Genomic DNA, 15,947 nt, shown 5'->3' with positions numbered 1-15,947 from the left:
TCAAATGTCAACTCAGATGATTTAAAAAGCATTTCTGGGGGGTGGCATAGGCTCTATATTGCTAAAACAGGTTTGAAGTCTGAGTGTCCTGATCTGGTTTTTAGACTGTTCTGCAACTAGTCTGCCATACTTCTGCAGGCTTATCTCAGCACAGCTCCTTTATCCCGTCAGGAGGACCCTGAAAACATCAAAGTTGTTCTGCCTCTGTGCCTTTATTCTGGATATGTCCTCGCTTTTAATGTGTTTTCTTGCCATCATTGGTGTCCTTCTTAAGCTGCACCTCCGTGCGTCTTTTCCAGATACTGCAGCCTGTATTGATTGCCCCCCTCAGAATTGTAGATACTTGCAGTTTGAATCAGAGGTTAATGGATAACTATATATTGTTTTATGTGCATTAGTTGGATTATAAGCTTCCTAGAGGAGATTCTTAATACTACTTTTATGTCCTGCATGGTTTTGACAGGCCATGAGCCAACAGTAATTGCATAGTGTATGTTCCCTGGTGTTGGGAAATAAAATTTTGATATACTTTAATTCTTCTCCTTTAATAAAGGGATAGAATGGGATCTTCACTAATGATTGAAACAGCAAGAAACCCCATGTGTCCTAAGGTAAGTTTAGAGTCTCTTAAATATAACACGTAATTGGAATTGAAGGTCAGGTGAACGGATTTGTGTAACAAAAGTTTAAGAACATGAAAGATTGGGACTAAAGATAAAGAATTGTTTTATTATAGGGTTAATCAAATCTAGGTATTTAAGGAAAATTGTGGCATTTCCTCCCAGATTTTTTTAAACTTTATGTGCCTCTTCGATAAATATTAAATTAATATACAAATGGAATCCCAGTTTTTTAAATGTTTTAAATGTTAATGTCACTAGAATAAGTCTCAGTTTGGCTTCTCCTTTTATTTACTTTGTTTGAAACCCAGTGATCTGAGTATTGCTTGAGTTTTGTGTTCTTTAATAAAATTCATTATTTGATTAAGGAATAAGGGTTTATATACGCAGAAATCCCATGCAGGTTGTGTTTATTCTTGCATGACAAGCTGTAACCATAAAAAATCAAATACAGCTCCCTCTATTGCTCTTTCACTCTTGCTTGCACATATTTTTATTCATTCTTTAGATATTAATTATGTTACCCCATGTGCCAGCATAATGCTAGGGACTTTGTATACATCAGTGAGTAAACGCAGACATGGAGTTTACGGTCCAGTAGGGCAAAGTAAGCATTAGTCAAATGATCACACAAATGAGATACAGTTTTCCCAAAATAAGTGCTATGGAGCACAAAAACAGTTCTCTGAAAGCATATATTTACAGAGACGTGAGGGAGGCTGCTCTAAGGAAATGGGCTTTGCGGTCTCAGTGTGAAGGCTGATGAGTGTTCCTGGCAAAGGGAACAGTGTGTACAGAAGGAACCATGGAGAAATGCAGGCCCTGAAAGAGTTCTTGAAGGCTGGAGCCTAGGGATCCTAGGGCAGCGTGTGCAGTGAGGCTGGAGGGGTAGCTCCATCAGACCACACGAGGCCATGATAATGAAATGCACTAGCTCATTGGAGAGGACCCTAAGATGCACACTACACCTCTTGTTTATTCTCTTGTATCTTCACAGGGCTTCCTGTTTATTTGTTCTTAAATTGTGAGAATTGCCAACTTAAAAAAAAAAAAAGAATAGAGTGGGTGTGGGGGAACTGCAGCCATCTCAAAAAATAATTCGCTCGTGATAAATGAGGCAGCCATTGACACGTTTCTGAATCGAGCCTGCCTGTATACTAGTTAATGGAAAGACCCTCTGGATGTTAGTGTATGGCCAGCTCTTATCCACAGTGGCCCGGAGACACACTTGGGTCACTCACACGAACTTGGAATGTGACTTTTGGTTTATAGAATAGCAAAACACACAGGCCCCTGCCAGGGCTTGGCATGGAGCCCTAACAATTTAGCCCTCACCATTACCTTTCAGCCTCTTAAGTTTATATTACAGATCATTAGGATACATCACATTTTACATAAATTCAACTGACACTGAGAAAATCTGAGACCCTGGGTGATAAACATTGGTTTTTCAATAAAAAATTGTCCAGCTTCCGCTTATTAACTGCAATCAAAGCCTTGAGAGTTTGTTTAGTGTCAGAGTTTCAGTTACTAAAGTCATAATGCTTTCAAAGAGCACAGAAACAATGACTAATTTATAAATGATATGAAAATAGTGTATTTATTCATCTTTAAGTAGTTTTTATTCATTGCTACTACTGCAGTATCAATTATTCTATAAAGGTCTGTAAATTTATGCTTTCTTCAATGTCTTTTTAAATAACTAATCAAATCATGTAGTCAAAAAATATCTTTTACTCTTGTTCTCTTATAATGCATTTCTCAAAATTGTCTCAGCCCTTGTATCTATTTTCCTGTAAAGAAATACCTATTTAAAAGGATCTGCTTCCCTTTGATTAATATTATAGTTATGTTATACATTTATCTTGATGGGTGGAGTTGTAGATTGTTTGTTCATGCTGCTAAATAATATTTAATTTTGACAGTTCCCAAATATTGCTGCTTACAGTATTGTTCACTTTTTAATTTACTAGGTAGCTGCAGTAAGTACCATAGTGAACAGAGGGATCACGCCAAAAGCTTTTGTGTTCAGAAACTATGGACACTTTCCTGGAGTCAACTCGCACTATTTGGGAGGCTGTCAGTATAAACTGTGGCAGGCCATTAGAGCCTCATCGGCTGCTCCCGGCTACTTTGCAGAGTATGTGTTGGGAAATGATCTTCATCAGGTAAGTTGACTAATGTGGTTTATCTTCTAAGACTTTACATAATTAAAAGGAATCAGCACTTACTAAATGTCAACTGAGCTTACAGAGGGATCAACCAAGGAGACTTTCCTCATGTCTCCATGTGGCAAAAGATGTGCATGCAGTACAAGATAGTTTTACTTCTTTGTTTTTTTTTAATTAACAAGCCTTCTGGCTTGAGAGCATATTTTAGGAAAGATTTATTTGTATCTTCTGTAATGTGATTCATGGCCAGTTATGATCATTTTAATTTGATAGGAAAATGAAGTAGTATGTATGCTTGGCTTTCCAAATGTAATAAAAATTAAAAGTGAAACACAGTCCCTGAAAATGCAGAATGCAGTCTGTTTGACAGTTTTGGTGGAGGTAGTTGGAAGGAGATGATGTAATAAAATAATAATAGTAAACACTCATTAGGTTAGCTAGGTGCCAGACACCTATGTAGTCTTTTGTGTGCATTTCCTCATATAATCCTCACTGCTTATGAGGCACATAGAGTGATTTCCATTTTACAGATGAGAAATTGGAGTCATAAGAAAAGCTAAGTAACTGGACTAGGGTTGCAGCTGTTAAGTGACAGAGTTAGGATGCTATCTATAATTACACTAGTTTAAAATTTATGGCTAAACGATCTGTTAAGTTGAACATTATTTCTCTGATGTTGAATGATGTATACTTTTTCTGACATAGACTCATTAATTTATCATAAATTTTTCCCCTGTCAAGTTTTTCCACTATTTTTGGAAATCTGAACTCATAACTTATACTAAATGATAAAAGTCAACAGAGCTTTTGAGCTGATACTTCCAAAATACATGTTTTTAACATATGCTTAATTTTTTATATGCTATCCCACTGCAGTCTCCTTTGATGGAGTCAATAACCTTAACTCGCCTCTCCACTCACTGGTATTCACTTGGTATTCAGATATATGTTGAGAAGAAAACATATTTTGCCAAGGATTTTTAGATGTTCAAAAGCTCACAGATCTGCTGTATAAACTACATATCAACTATATAATTTTAATTTACATGTGTCAATGTTATAATAACTAAAGCGTGGTTATCAATTTTATTTTCTCCTGTAATTTTATGTAACCGCTTAGATATATTTTTAAATGTAATCCCATTTTCAGCTCTCCCATTTTCTTTCTGTCTTACCAGAAGTAATGTCATAATCTTTGTAGTTAGGAGATGAAAATGGGTTCCTTTCATCTTTGGAGTCAATGCAGACTATTTCCCACTTGGTCGGATCAGTCACTGCAGAGTTATGTAAGGCACTTCCCCTTCTCGCCTTTCTCTGCTTTATCCCACCCCCTCAGGGCAGAAAGTGCTAGCTGTAGAGTTTCTTTCTGACATGGATTTCAGGACTTACTGGTCAAAATTAAAATTTTATTTTAATACGTATCTTGCTGTTTGTAACAACAATTTCTCCATATTCCATAGTATTTTCACCATGTCATAAATGGAGAAATAACAATGTATTTGGGAATATAATAGTTCAGGTTTGTAACTTACGACTTGAAGATGGTTGTCATGCTACAGAATTGCAGTTACGCCAAATACTAGTGAAAGTCTCAATTAAGTTACTGCATTTCAGGACCATATGTTCCCAGACTCCCAAAGAAGTTATCTCATTTTCTCTTTATTCTTTATCTAAGAGGAAATAGTTCTGAGGTTTAATTCAGTCCTGTAGAATACAAATAACAAACCAGAGTAATTCAGTGGTTCTTTTTCCATTTCAGATAAGCTAATGATATTCCTTTCCATGCATAGCAATTTTTATTTTGATGACTGTAATCTTTGAACTTAGGCTGATCTACAGATTAAAATAACTTCTTACATAAATTTTATTTAAAGCATATAACTACACACGGAAATATACTCAGTATTTTGTAATAACCTATAAGGAAAGAGAATCTGAAGGATTATATATATATATATATATATAAATGAATGGCTGTGCTGTATACCTGAAACTAACATGATATTGTAAATGAACTGTACTTCAATTTAAAAAAATTAAAAAGTGTGGACTTCCCTGGTGGTCCAGTGGTTAAGACTCCATGCTTCCACTGCAGCGGGTGCAGGTTCGATCCCTGGTCAGGGAACTAAGATCCCACATGTTGTGTGGTACAGCCAAAAGTAAAAATAAAATAAGTAAAAAATTAAAAAATAATGCATGTTACCACATATACAGAGAATATACGTTCATGTAAATCAGTGACTTGATTCCAGAAAGACCGGCACATCTAACTTAAGAATATTCAGAAGAAAGCTGGAGTCTAAGCAAACCTTATTTAAGCAAATATTTTTCTTATTGCATATCCTTTTCAGGATACTTGAGGAAGAGGGATATTTTTCTCCTCTAAAGACACCATGAAAGGTTGATGAGAGTATTCTAAGATGTGAATGATCTTAATTGCTTAAACAAAGAAAACATCCAAGCAAAGTTCCTTTCCAACCCTTCAAAAGTTGCCAAGGAGTTTAAAACTAAAATACGCTACAATCCTCTTATCCTGAGTTCTTAGAATAATTATATTCAGTATTTCCAGTCTCATTTTTAAAATCCTTTTTAACTGTCACGCCTGACATATGTTTTAATGTAAGTTCGTATCCTTTTTCAGGTAAAGTATAAATTATACATTTATATTCTATTTGAACAGTTATTGAAAGCACTGCTGTAAGTAATTAAGAGGTATGAGTCAGTAGATGGGTAGATTTCATTTGTCTTTGTAAAGAGAAGAGTGTTATTACAGTATTACAAGGCTTATTAGATGTCCTAGGAAGTTATAAAGTAGGAAGAATTCTTTATGAGTAGCTTCCAAAGTATTATTTCTCTACCCCTATCCAAGTAGCATCATATTTATCAAATAATAGTTTTTACACAACATTATCCCTTCTCTCTTTTTAACAACTTTAGTGAAGTAAAATTGATAAAAACTACACATATTTGATATATACAATCTGATGAGTTTGGTCATATGCATATCCCTTCTCTCTTATCTTTTTCCATCTCTACCTCCAGAATTAAATCATTTATTCACTGTCCTTGGAGAAAGATCCTGATAAATTAGCTTGCGCTGAAGGTTTTGATGGCAGATTCTAATACATTATTTCTTTTAGACTTTATTTACACTTTAAAAGGTTACATTCAGAGCTCAGCATACATTAACATAAAATGAATTATGATATTTCATATAAACTTTCCAGATAAAGAGTGTTTTTAGCAGAAAGAGCCTGCCTAGCATTTTCTGTGCTAAATTATGCCTGTGCCAGGCCACAACTAATAATTTTCATTATAACTGGACAAAAATGTAGTGAGTGCTTACTCAGTGCCAGGCCCTATGTTAACCATAAAAAATATAAAGGTTTTTAATAATTGCTAGCATATTGTTTGTGTTTCCTGGATCCTACCCTCAAGTAGCTCAAACCAGGAGAATATAAACAGTTATAGAATGAGGTGATAAATTCAATAATAAAAATATGTACAGGGTTAAGAAGTGTAAAAGATGTGACTTATTTTGTCAGGATTGGTTCTACAAAGAAGTCTTCTTCTGAGTTTATGTATAAAGAATGAATAGTTGATCAGGATAGAAATAGGATGGGGAGGGGAGGATGGGGAGTCATTGCTTAATGGTTGCAGATTCTGTTTGTGGTGATAAAAACGTTTTGGAAATAGATAGTGGTGATAATTGTAAAACATTCTGAATGTTATTAATGCCACTGACTTGTAACCTTAAAAAAGGTTAAAAGGACCAGTTTTATATTATATATATTTTATCATAATAAAAAACAAAATTTTTTAAAAACCCTATAGGGAGTTCCCCGGTGGTTTAGTGGTTAAGATTTGACGCTTTCATTACCGTGGCCCAGGTTCAGTCCCTGGTTGGGGAACTGAGATCCTGCAAACTGCGCAGTGTGGCCAAAAAAAAAAGTTTCTTAAAAAACAAAATAAAAATATTAAACCCTTAAAAATAAGATGAGATGATCAAGAGTCATTCGTGTTGCCCAGTGGTTATTTTCTGGTATAAATTATGATTTGAAATGATTAAATATACATTAAAAGCAATAAAAAGTATCTAAATATTAGGCTATTAAGTACATGCATGATGTACTGCAGTTAAAACACAATCGTGTGTGTACTTCTAAAAGATAAGTATCAATTTATTTAATAAGTTTATTTTTCGAGTCTATTTTACCTCAGCACCTAGCATGAGCAGTGGCTGACAAACACCAAGTACACAATAACTAACTGTGAGTATGAATACTGTAATGAATGGAAAGGCTTCAGGAGATCCCATAGACATAACGTTAGCCTGACGACTTGCTGACAGCAGAGGCGTCTGACAAGAGTAGGCTAACTGTAAACAGAGCTTAAGGAATGGTGTGCCTCACCACTGGACTAAAGTGAGTGCCCAAAATGTTAACTTCTGCCCTTTTTTTGATGGAAAGCAAGTAAAGTTTAAGGAACAGGAATTTAATTTGAAGCATGGCTATTAAAACTGTTGAAAACTTGGCAACTTTTGATGTGGGATTAATTTTACTATTATCAATTCTTGGTAAACCTTGTTTGCCCCTTCTTTTCTCCCCTTTTTGTCTTCTCTAATCCTTCTTTATAGCTTTTATAATAATGAAGAAGTGTTTCATGTAAAATACCCAGATGAGAGAAAAACAAATACTGTATGCTAACATATATATATATATATATATGGAATCTAAAAAGGGGGGGGGGGGTTTCTGAAGAACCTAGGAGCAGGACAGGAATAATGACGCAGATGTAGAGAATGGACTTGAGGACATGGGGAGGGGAAGGGTAAGCTGGGACGAAGTGAGAGAGTGGCATGGACATATATACACTACCAAGTGTAAAATAGATAGCTAGTGGGAAGCAGCCCTATAGCACAGGGAGATCAGCTTGGTGCTTTGTGACCACCTAGAGGGGTGGGATAAGGAGGGTGGGAGGGAGGGAGACACAAGAGGGAAGGGATATGGGGATATATGTATATGTATACCTGATTCACTTTGTTAAACAGCAGGAACTAACACACCATTGTAAAGCAGTTATACTCCAATGAAGATGTTAAAAATAAATAAATAAAATAACAGAAAATAAAATACCCAGATGATTAGAAGTTACACAGTGTATAACTATAGAATTTAAGATAAAAATAATATAATAAAAGAAATAGCTTTTTTGCTAAATTAGAAATGAAATATGGGATGGGTGTCATTCATATTAATTGAGAACAAAGGAAATAGTTGAAAGGATTAAATTAAAATTTGTACTTGGGAAAGCCTTTAGGAAATAACTTATTACTATCCACATTTAATGAGTCCAAGTAGATTTTTGCAGTTGAATAATACAAATGCCTAGCCAATTCATGACTTTCAACAGATATATAAGTAGCTAAATTTAAAAATAGTTCCCTTTGGGCCTCCCTGGTGGCGCAAGTGGTTGAGAGTCCGCCTGCCGATGCAGGGGACACAGGTTCGTGCCCCGGTCCGGGAGGATCCCATATGCCGCGGAGCGGCTGGGCCCGTGAGCCATGGCCGCTGAGCCTGCGCGTCCGGAGCCTGTGCTCCGCAACGGGAGAGGCCACAACAGTGAGAGGCCCGCGTACCGCAAAAAAAAAAAAAAAAAAAAAAAAATAGTTCCCTTCAACTGCTGAATGGATAAAGGAACTGTGATACATCCAAATAATGAAATGTTCCTCAGCAGTAAAAAAGGAATTAATTACTGACATGTACAATGACACGGATGGATCTCACAAGCATTATTCTAGGTGAAAGAACCCAGACCCCAAAACCACATACTGCATGATTCCATTTATTTTGATAACAAGAGCTAATGTGTGATCTTGGAGAGTAGATAAAAGAATATTTTTTGAAGATAAGATTGAGAACTGAGGCTTCCCTGGTGGCGCAGTGGTTGGGAGTCTGCCTGCCAATGCAGGGGACACGGGTTCGTTCCCCGGTCTGGGAAGATCCCACATGCCGTGGAGCGGCTGGGCCCGTGAGCCATGGCCGCTGAGCCTGTGCGTCCAGAGCCTGTGATCCGCAACGGGAGAGGCCACAGCAGTGAGAGGCCCGCATACCGCAAAAAAAAAGATTGAGAACTGAGAGTCGAAGGTGTTACAAAGATGTGAAGTCACACAGGGTAGTAAAAAGAATTTCCACCCCTTTCTGCATGGGGTCGATAGAAAATCTATGAGCCAGGTGCTGACTTAGTTGACTGGGGAGGTTGCTAGGTGACAACAATGATGAGGAAGTGGTGGCTTGGCTGAATAGCAGAGCCTTTAAAGAGCATGAATTTCCCAAGTGGATTAGGACTAATAATGGTCTGGAAGGGATGCTAAAACAAGTAAGACATCATCCCTCCTCCTAGCCACTGAGATATGAAAGAATCAACACCTCCTGGAAAATGATGTTGGGGAAGAGCCACATTTCTGCTAAGTCAAAGAAGAAGAGAGCACTTTCAGAAGTAGGTGAGATTACGTTGGGAGTTCTAACAATTCCACAGAGCACAGTGGAAGGGTTTAGGATGCGGGGAAGGAGGATTGGACTGTGTCGGTGGCCAGGAAGCTCAGAGAATTAAATGCCATTACAGTAACAAGGCACGCGGAGTTTCAAATGACCTGTGAATTTAGTTCCTACTTGTTCTTTGGGGCAAGTGGGTGATCGGTTCCAGCAGATATAGTCTCAGTTCATCTGCTGTCAAACTCAGCACACACAAGGATAGTGGTCCCCAAAACTCTAGTCACTACATGCTTTTTGGCCTCTTTGAATTACTATAATAAAGGTGCTGCCTTCATTTAAAATATGTACTGCATCACTGCATGACAATTTAAGGTTGTATTTCTCTTCCCATTCTTGCGGAAAGCATGTTTTTTCAAAATTCTTTTTTAATGTACTGGTACAGAATTCAGCATTGTCTTATCTTCCAGTAGAAATGGATTGTTTTCTACTAAGTATGTTAGGATTATTTCAGTTAGGTTCTTGTGGGAATAATGACTCTTGGACCATGTTTTGAAGAATAAGTGGGAACTGAGCAAAGAAGGGGGCTGGGGAAGGAGAATCTTGAGTTGACAGCATGTGCAGAGCCCTGAAGGCAAGAGAATGTGACTCCTTCTGAAAACTGCAAGTAATTCATGGATGGCCAGACCGTAGGATTACAAGATGTTGAATTTCGTGTAGCTTCAAAATACAAATCTAGAATTAGTAGGGACAGGTTACAGGGAGGGAGATTTGGGCCTATTAGAAGGAATAATTTCTAACAGTTTATAGCTTTTCAAAATTGTATGGATATACTAATTCCAAGTGAGGTCTATCCCAGGAATGTGAGACTAGTTAATATATTTTTTTTTGGAAATTTTTTTTAATTGAAGTATAGTTGACTTACAATGTCTTGTTAGTTTCAGGTATACAGCAAAGTGATTCAGTTATACATTTTTATGTACATCTATTCTTTCTCAGATTCTTTTCCCATATAGGTTATTACAAAATACTGAGTACAGTTCCCTGTGCTATGCAGTACGTTCTTGTTGTTTATCTATTTTATGTACAGTGGTGTGTGTATATGTTCATTCCAACCTCCTAATTTGTTCTTCCCCCCTCCCCTTTCCTTTTTTTTTTGGTAACTGTAAGTTTGTTCTCTGTGTCTGTGGGTCTATTTCTGTTTTGTAAATAAGTTCATTTGTATCTTTTTTTTTTAAGATTCCACATATAAGCAGTATCATACGATATTTGTCTTTGGTTACATACTTCTATTCCGCTACATTCTTACTGCACTCTGTCAGCATATTTTACCCTTCTTCCCTTGTGGAGTCTTCGAAATCAATGCTTATTTTGAAGCATTGATAAATGCTTAGAACTATAAAGTGGCCTGCTTTGTTTAGGTTATATCTGTAGTAAGTGCATTTGATACTTTGAAATTGTATTGTTAATACAATTTCAACTTAAATGAATAAATTTGGTTAGATATTAGACTTGTGAAAGAACTGGTCTTGTTTGTTTGGTAGAACCACAATTCTTTTGTTAGATTTTATACAGAATCTATATTAACCACTAAACAAGGATACAAATCTTTAAAAACTAATTCAGTTCATTTCAGTAGTTTTGAGCAAAATATACAGAGCAATCCAAGAAGTTCAGAGAATTTTGTAACAGGAAAGGAAAGTTTAGTAAAGCCAGTGAGGCCAGTGAGTTTTCACATGACTTCTTTTGCAGCTGTAGTATATAAAATAAATTCACTTGAAAGGAATCTCGTTTTTAAATAATTTGGTCAGTTTATTACATAGTTCAGCTTTCCTGGTGAGTAAATTTCAAACTGTTGAAAATATAATTTGTTTTCATATTTGTAGAAGAGAATTTCACTTTGAAGAGTTCTGTCCTGTATTTGCTTGACTTATGTTTTGCAGGATGGAGGTTTGCTCCTGAATAACCCTTCAGCGTTAGCAATACACGAGTGTAAATGTCTTTGGCCAGACGTCCCACTAGAGTGCATAGTGTCCTTGGGCACTGGACGTTACGAGAGTGACGTGAGAAACACCGCGACACACACGAGCCTGAAAACCAAACTGTCTAACGTTATCAACAGTGCTACAGACACAGAAGGTTAGTCTGTTTATTTGCTGCCTTAACGTACTTCTAGAATTCAGTTTTTGATAGAATATGCTGATGCTCACTGCAAAGAGTATGTTGTTATGTCTCTGTTGTAGGCTTAGGAAGCACATGGGAGCAGGTGTTTGTCGTTTCTCTTTCTCTTCACTCATTTCTTCCCAGTAACCCTGTAGTAGTGACTTCTCCGTGTGGGAGCTAGAGCTACCTTGGCCTCCTTACAGCTGGAGAAGTAGCTGAAGCAGGAATAGCACAGAGGCTTGGTTGGAGACTCTTAAGAAACAGGGAAAAGGAAAGGTGTCAGGTTGGTTCAGATAAACATATGGTAACAGGGAGAGAATCAGAGTACTTACAGAATTCGATTATTTAGTAATGTGGCGGCAAACTGGAATAAGTCCTTACTTCCACTCTGGCTGCCTCTAGTCTTCATATAAAGGCCCAAGTGGTGCTTTTAAAATGTAAATTAAATCATATCTTTACCCGGCTCAAAACCATCTAGGCTTCCCATCACACTTAGAACAAAATCCAAAAGCCTCATTCACTGAAATTCACCAGGCCCTGGAAGGACCTGGCCTTTGAATGCATGTCTTCCCTCTCTCTCAAGACGTGTCTCCTGTATAAAATGTGTCCAACTACACTATAACTCTTGCTGTTTCTCAAACTTGCTAAGAAGGCTCCTGCCTCAGGGAATTGCTGTCTTCTCTTTGTAAGGCCTTCCCCCAGATACATGCTTGATTCCCACCCTCACTTCATTCAGGTCTCTGTTCAGGTATCACTTCCCCAGAGAGCCCTTTTCTGATCACTTTCTAAACCCCTCACCATCTCACTCACTCTAACCCCTTATCCTGCTTCTTTCTTTCTTTCTTTTTTTTCCTTCTTAGAGCATTTATCTCATTATGGATGTATTGGTTTAGCCAAAAAGTTCATTCGGTTTTCCAGTAAGGCGGTACGAAAAACCCGAACAAACTTTTTGGCCACCCCAATATATTACATATTTGCTTGTTTAATTGCTGATGATCTCTCTATCCCACCAGAATGTAAGCAGGAACTTATCCTGTTAACTATGTTGACTGCAATGCCTGGCACATAGTAGGCAGTCAGTACTTGTTGACTTTCTAGTTTGGGCCTTGAAGTCTAGATTTCCTTATTTTACTATATTATTTTTCAGTCCTATGTGAAATCTGTTATTAAATTTGTAAAAGGAATTGTTCCCAGTTAACAGCCCCTTGCTTCTGAATCTCATTCTTTCTATATTATCATGTTACTGACTGAGTCATTAGCCTACATGAGGCTCTTAAACTCCCCACTAAGGATGTTTATCTATTAAATGATAACCCAAGAAAAGGTGACATTCTGGATTTTTCACTATCTGAAATTTTGTTGTCAAATCAATAAAATATTCTTACCGTAAGCAGTCTTCTTAGAAAAAAATAGCTTTGATCACCCAGTCTCATAATACTTACATGTATACCTTGTGCAAACCATGTGATGGGCTCGTTTGAAATTTTCAAGAAATATGAAATGCTGCCTTCATTCACTTATGCTTTAGTTAATGAAGAATTAATAAGAGTGAAACATATGTAATTGCTGATACTAGATGGTTATCGATGTATAGAAACAGCAGTTTCATTTGGTTCAATCTAATATATTATCAATTGCCAAATAAATGGTGAATAGATGTAGACGATTAAGCCTATGAGAAAACTAAACTAGATTGCTGTAGACAATTTATTTACAAGAAGCAAATTAGACTTGATATGGGTCTTAAAAGATAGTTAGGGTTTGGACATTTTAAAAGAGGGTTCAGACTTCAACTTCTGGCCATGATGGAATAATAGGAGCCATATATTTCCTCCTACCTTAAATCATTAGAAAACTGTACAGAGCAATGGTTTTCAGACATTAGATGACAGGTGGCAAGGTCACTGATCCCTGAGAGAAGGAGAATAAATGAAGTAATCACATGATTGCCCAACTTGCTACCTGGAAGTGTTTCTAGGTTATAGCATGAGGAGTGGGGAACTCAAGCAGGACAGTCCCAGGCTCTCAAAAAACAGAGTTTGGGATTCAAAGAGGCCAAGGAAACGAGAATTTGTGGGCAAAATACTACAGAGAAGGCAGCTTCATGGAGAGAGTGCTCCAGAGCTATGCAGAGGAGTCCCCTTGAGTACTGATCTGTGTTGTGTGCAAGCATGTGAGGAAACTACCCAAGGCAGATTACCCCAGAAAGGATTAAATAGAACAACCCTTGGGGCTCACACGGGACCAGGCAGCTCAGATTTCCATCACCTAAATTAGAAAGACCTTGTAATATGTGGGATGTGCAGTAGAGTCCTCAGAAGGGTATTGTCTCAGTAGTGACATCAGATTAGTTCCAGACTGAAGGCTGCTCTGGATCCACCCTAACACAGCTTCAAAGCAATTCTCAAAAAGGTCAAATTGAGTTCCAGTTAACAGCATCCACTGTTACAACAAAAGCCAGCAATATTTAAAGGAATGCAACAGATTCCAGCACACAAAAATGTAAGATTCACAATGTTTGGCATGCAATTAAAAAATTACCAGGCATACAAAGAAGCATGAAAAGATACATTTAACCAGGAGAAAATCCAATCAATGAGAACAGACCTAGATATGAAACATATGAGAGAATTGGCAGACAGAGGATGTTATAATAGCTATTCTAGGTATATTCCACGTTCAGTGAGATAGAGGAAGATTTGAACATGATGAGGAGAGATATGGATGATACAGAAAGGACCCAAATCAAATCTGTAGAAGTGAAAAAGGTAATGTCTGAAATGAAAAATACAGTTGATAAGATTAACAGCAATTCTGTACAAAAACATGGAGAAAATAGAAGAAGAATAAATACTTACCAGCTCATTTCCTAAAGCCAGCATTACCCTGACACCTAAACCTGGCAAAAACATTATTAAAAAACATTAAAATACCAGTCAATATTCCCTATTAATATGTATGCAGAAGTCCTTAAAATATACTAATAAATTGAATTCAGCAATATTTAAAAAGGAGAATACAGGGCCTCCCTGGTGGCGCAAGTGGTTAAGAGTCCGCCTGCCGATGCAGGGGACACGGGTTCGTGCCCCGGTCTGGGAGGATCCCATATGCCGCGGAGCGGCTGGGCCCGTGAGCCATGGCCGCTGGGCCTGCGCATCCGGAGCCTGTGCTCTGCAACGGGAGAGGCCACAACAGTGAGAGGCCCACATACCGCAAAAAGAAAAAAAATAAAATAAAATAAAAAGGAGAATACAGCATAATCCAATAGGGTATATCTCAGGAATATGAGTTTGGCTTAACATTCAAAAAAATCAATATAATTCACTGTATGAACAGACAAAACAAGGAAAAATGTATGATAATCTCAATAGATGCAGAAAAGGCATTTAGTAAAGTTCACCAACTATTCATGATAAAAACTTTCAGCAGATGAGGAACAGGAGGGAACTTCCTCAGTCTGATAAAGGGCCTCTATGAAAACACTAGAGGTGGCCTCATGTTTCGTGGTGAAAGACTGAATCCTTTGTACATAAGATGAGGAGCAGAGGAAGAGGTTTCTCCTCACTTCCAGCTAGTGTTGTACTGGAGGTCCTTTTCTGTGCAGTAAGGCAATAAAAGGAAATAAAAGGCGTATAGATTAGAAATGAAAAGTAAATATTTATAGACAACACAGTTGTCTATGCTGACAATCCTAAGTAATCTATAAAAAAGCTACTAGAGGGCTTCCCTGGTGGCACAGTGGTTGAGAGTCCGCCTGCTGATGCAGGGGACGCGGGTTCGTGCCTCAGTCCGGGAAGATCCTACATGCCGTGGAGTGGCTGGGCCCGTGAGCCATGGCCGCTGAGCCTGCACGTCCGGAGCCTGTGCTCTGCAGTGGGAGAGGCCATAACAGTGAGAGGCCCACGTACCACACACACACACACAAAAAAAGCTACTAGAACTAAGTGAGTTTAGCAAAGTTGAAGAATATAAGGTCAATAAAAATCAATTGTATTTCTGCATACTAGCAATGAACAATTAGAAATTGAAGTTAAATATATACAAAGATAGATATTATTTATAATAGCATCAAAATATTAAATACTTAAGAAACTATTTAACAAATTATACGCAAGACCTGAACAGTAGAAACTACAAAACACTATGGAGAGAAGTTAAAGAAGGCCCAAATAAATCGATATATCAATACCATGCTAATGAATTGAAAATCTCAGTATTGTTATGGTGGCAGACCACAAATTGATCTACGGACTTCATGCAACTGCTATATAAATGAAAACGGACTTTTTCTGGGGTAGAGATTAACAAGATGACTATAAATTTTATATGAATATGGGAAGGACCTAGAATAAGCAAAACAATTTTGAAAAAAAAAAACAAAATTGGAGGACTTAGACCCTCTGATTTCAAGACTATAAAACTACAGTAAGCAAGGGTGGTATTTGCATAAAGACAGACAGAAGATCAGTGGTACCTAATAGTGCAGAAATTGATCCAGACAT

At 37.4% G+C, this 15,947-nt stretch overlaps 1 protein-coding gene across 2 annotated transcripts in view; it reads left to right on the top strand.

The window, feature by feature from the left end:
• Nucleotides 1-15,947, top strand: part of PNPLA8 (patatin like phospholipase domain containing 8) — a 137,698-nt gene that overhangs the window by 119,066 nt on the left and 2,685 nt on the right. For both annotated transcript variants that reach the window (XM_060108852.1, XM_060108853.1), the window contains 3 exons: nucleotides 554-611; nucleotides 2,594-2,788; nucleotides 11,226-11,421. In XM_060108852.1, coding sequence (XP_059964835.1) covers nucleotides 554-611; nucleotides 2,594-2,788; nucleotides 11,226-11,421 — 449 coding nt within the window. The remainder of the gene's footprint in view (nucleotides 1-553; nucleotides 612-2,593; nucleotides 2,789-11,225; nucleotides 11,422-15,947) is intronic.

This window comes from Mesoplodon densirostris, chromosome 9 (genome assembly GCF_025265405.1).
Source record: "Mesoplodon densirostris isolate mMesDen1 chromosome 9, mMesDen1 primary haplotype, whole genome shotgun sequence".
Taxonomy (NCBI): Eukaryota; Metazoa; Chordata; class Mammalia; order Artiodactyla; family Ziphiidae; genus Mesoplodon; species Mesoplodon densirostris.
Note: the sequence above shows the minus strand (reverse complement) of the source record. Positions and strands in the feature narration are given on the sequence as shown.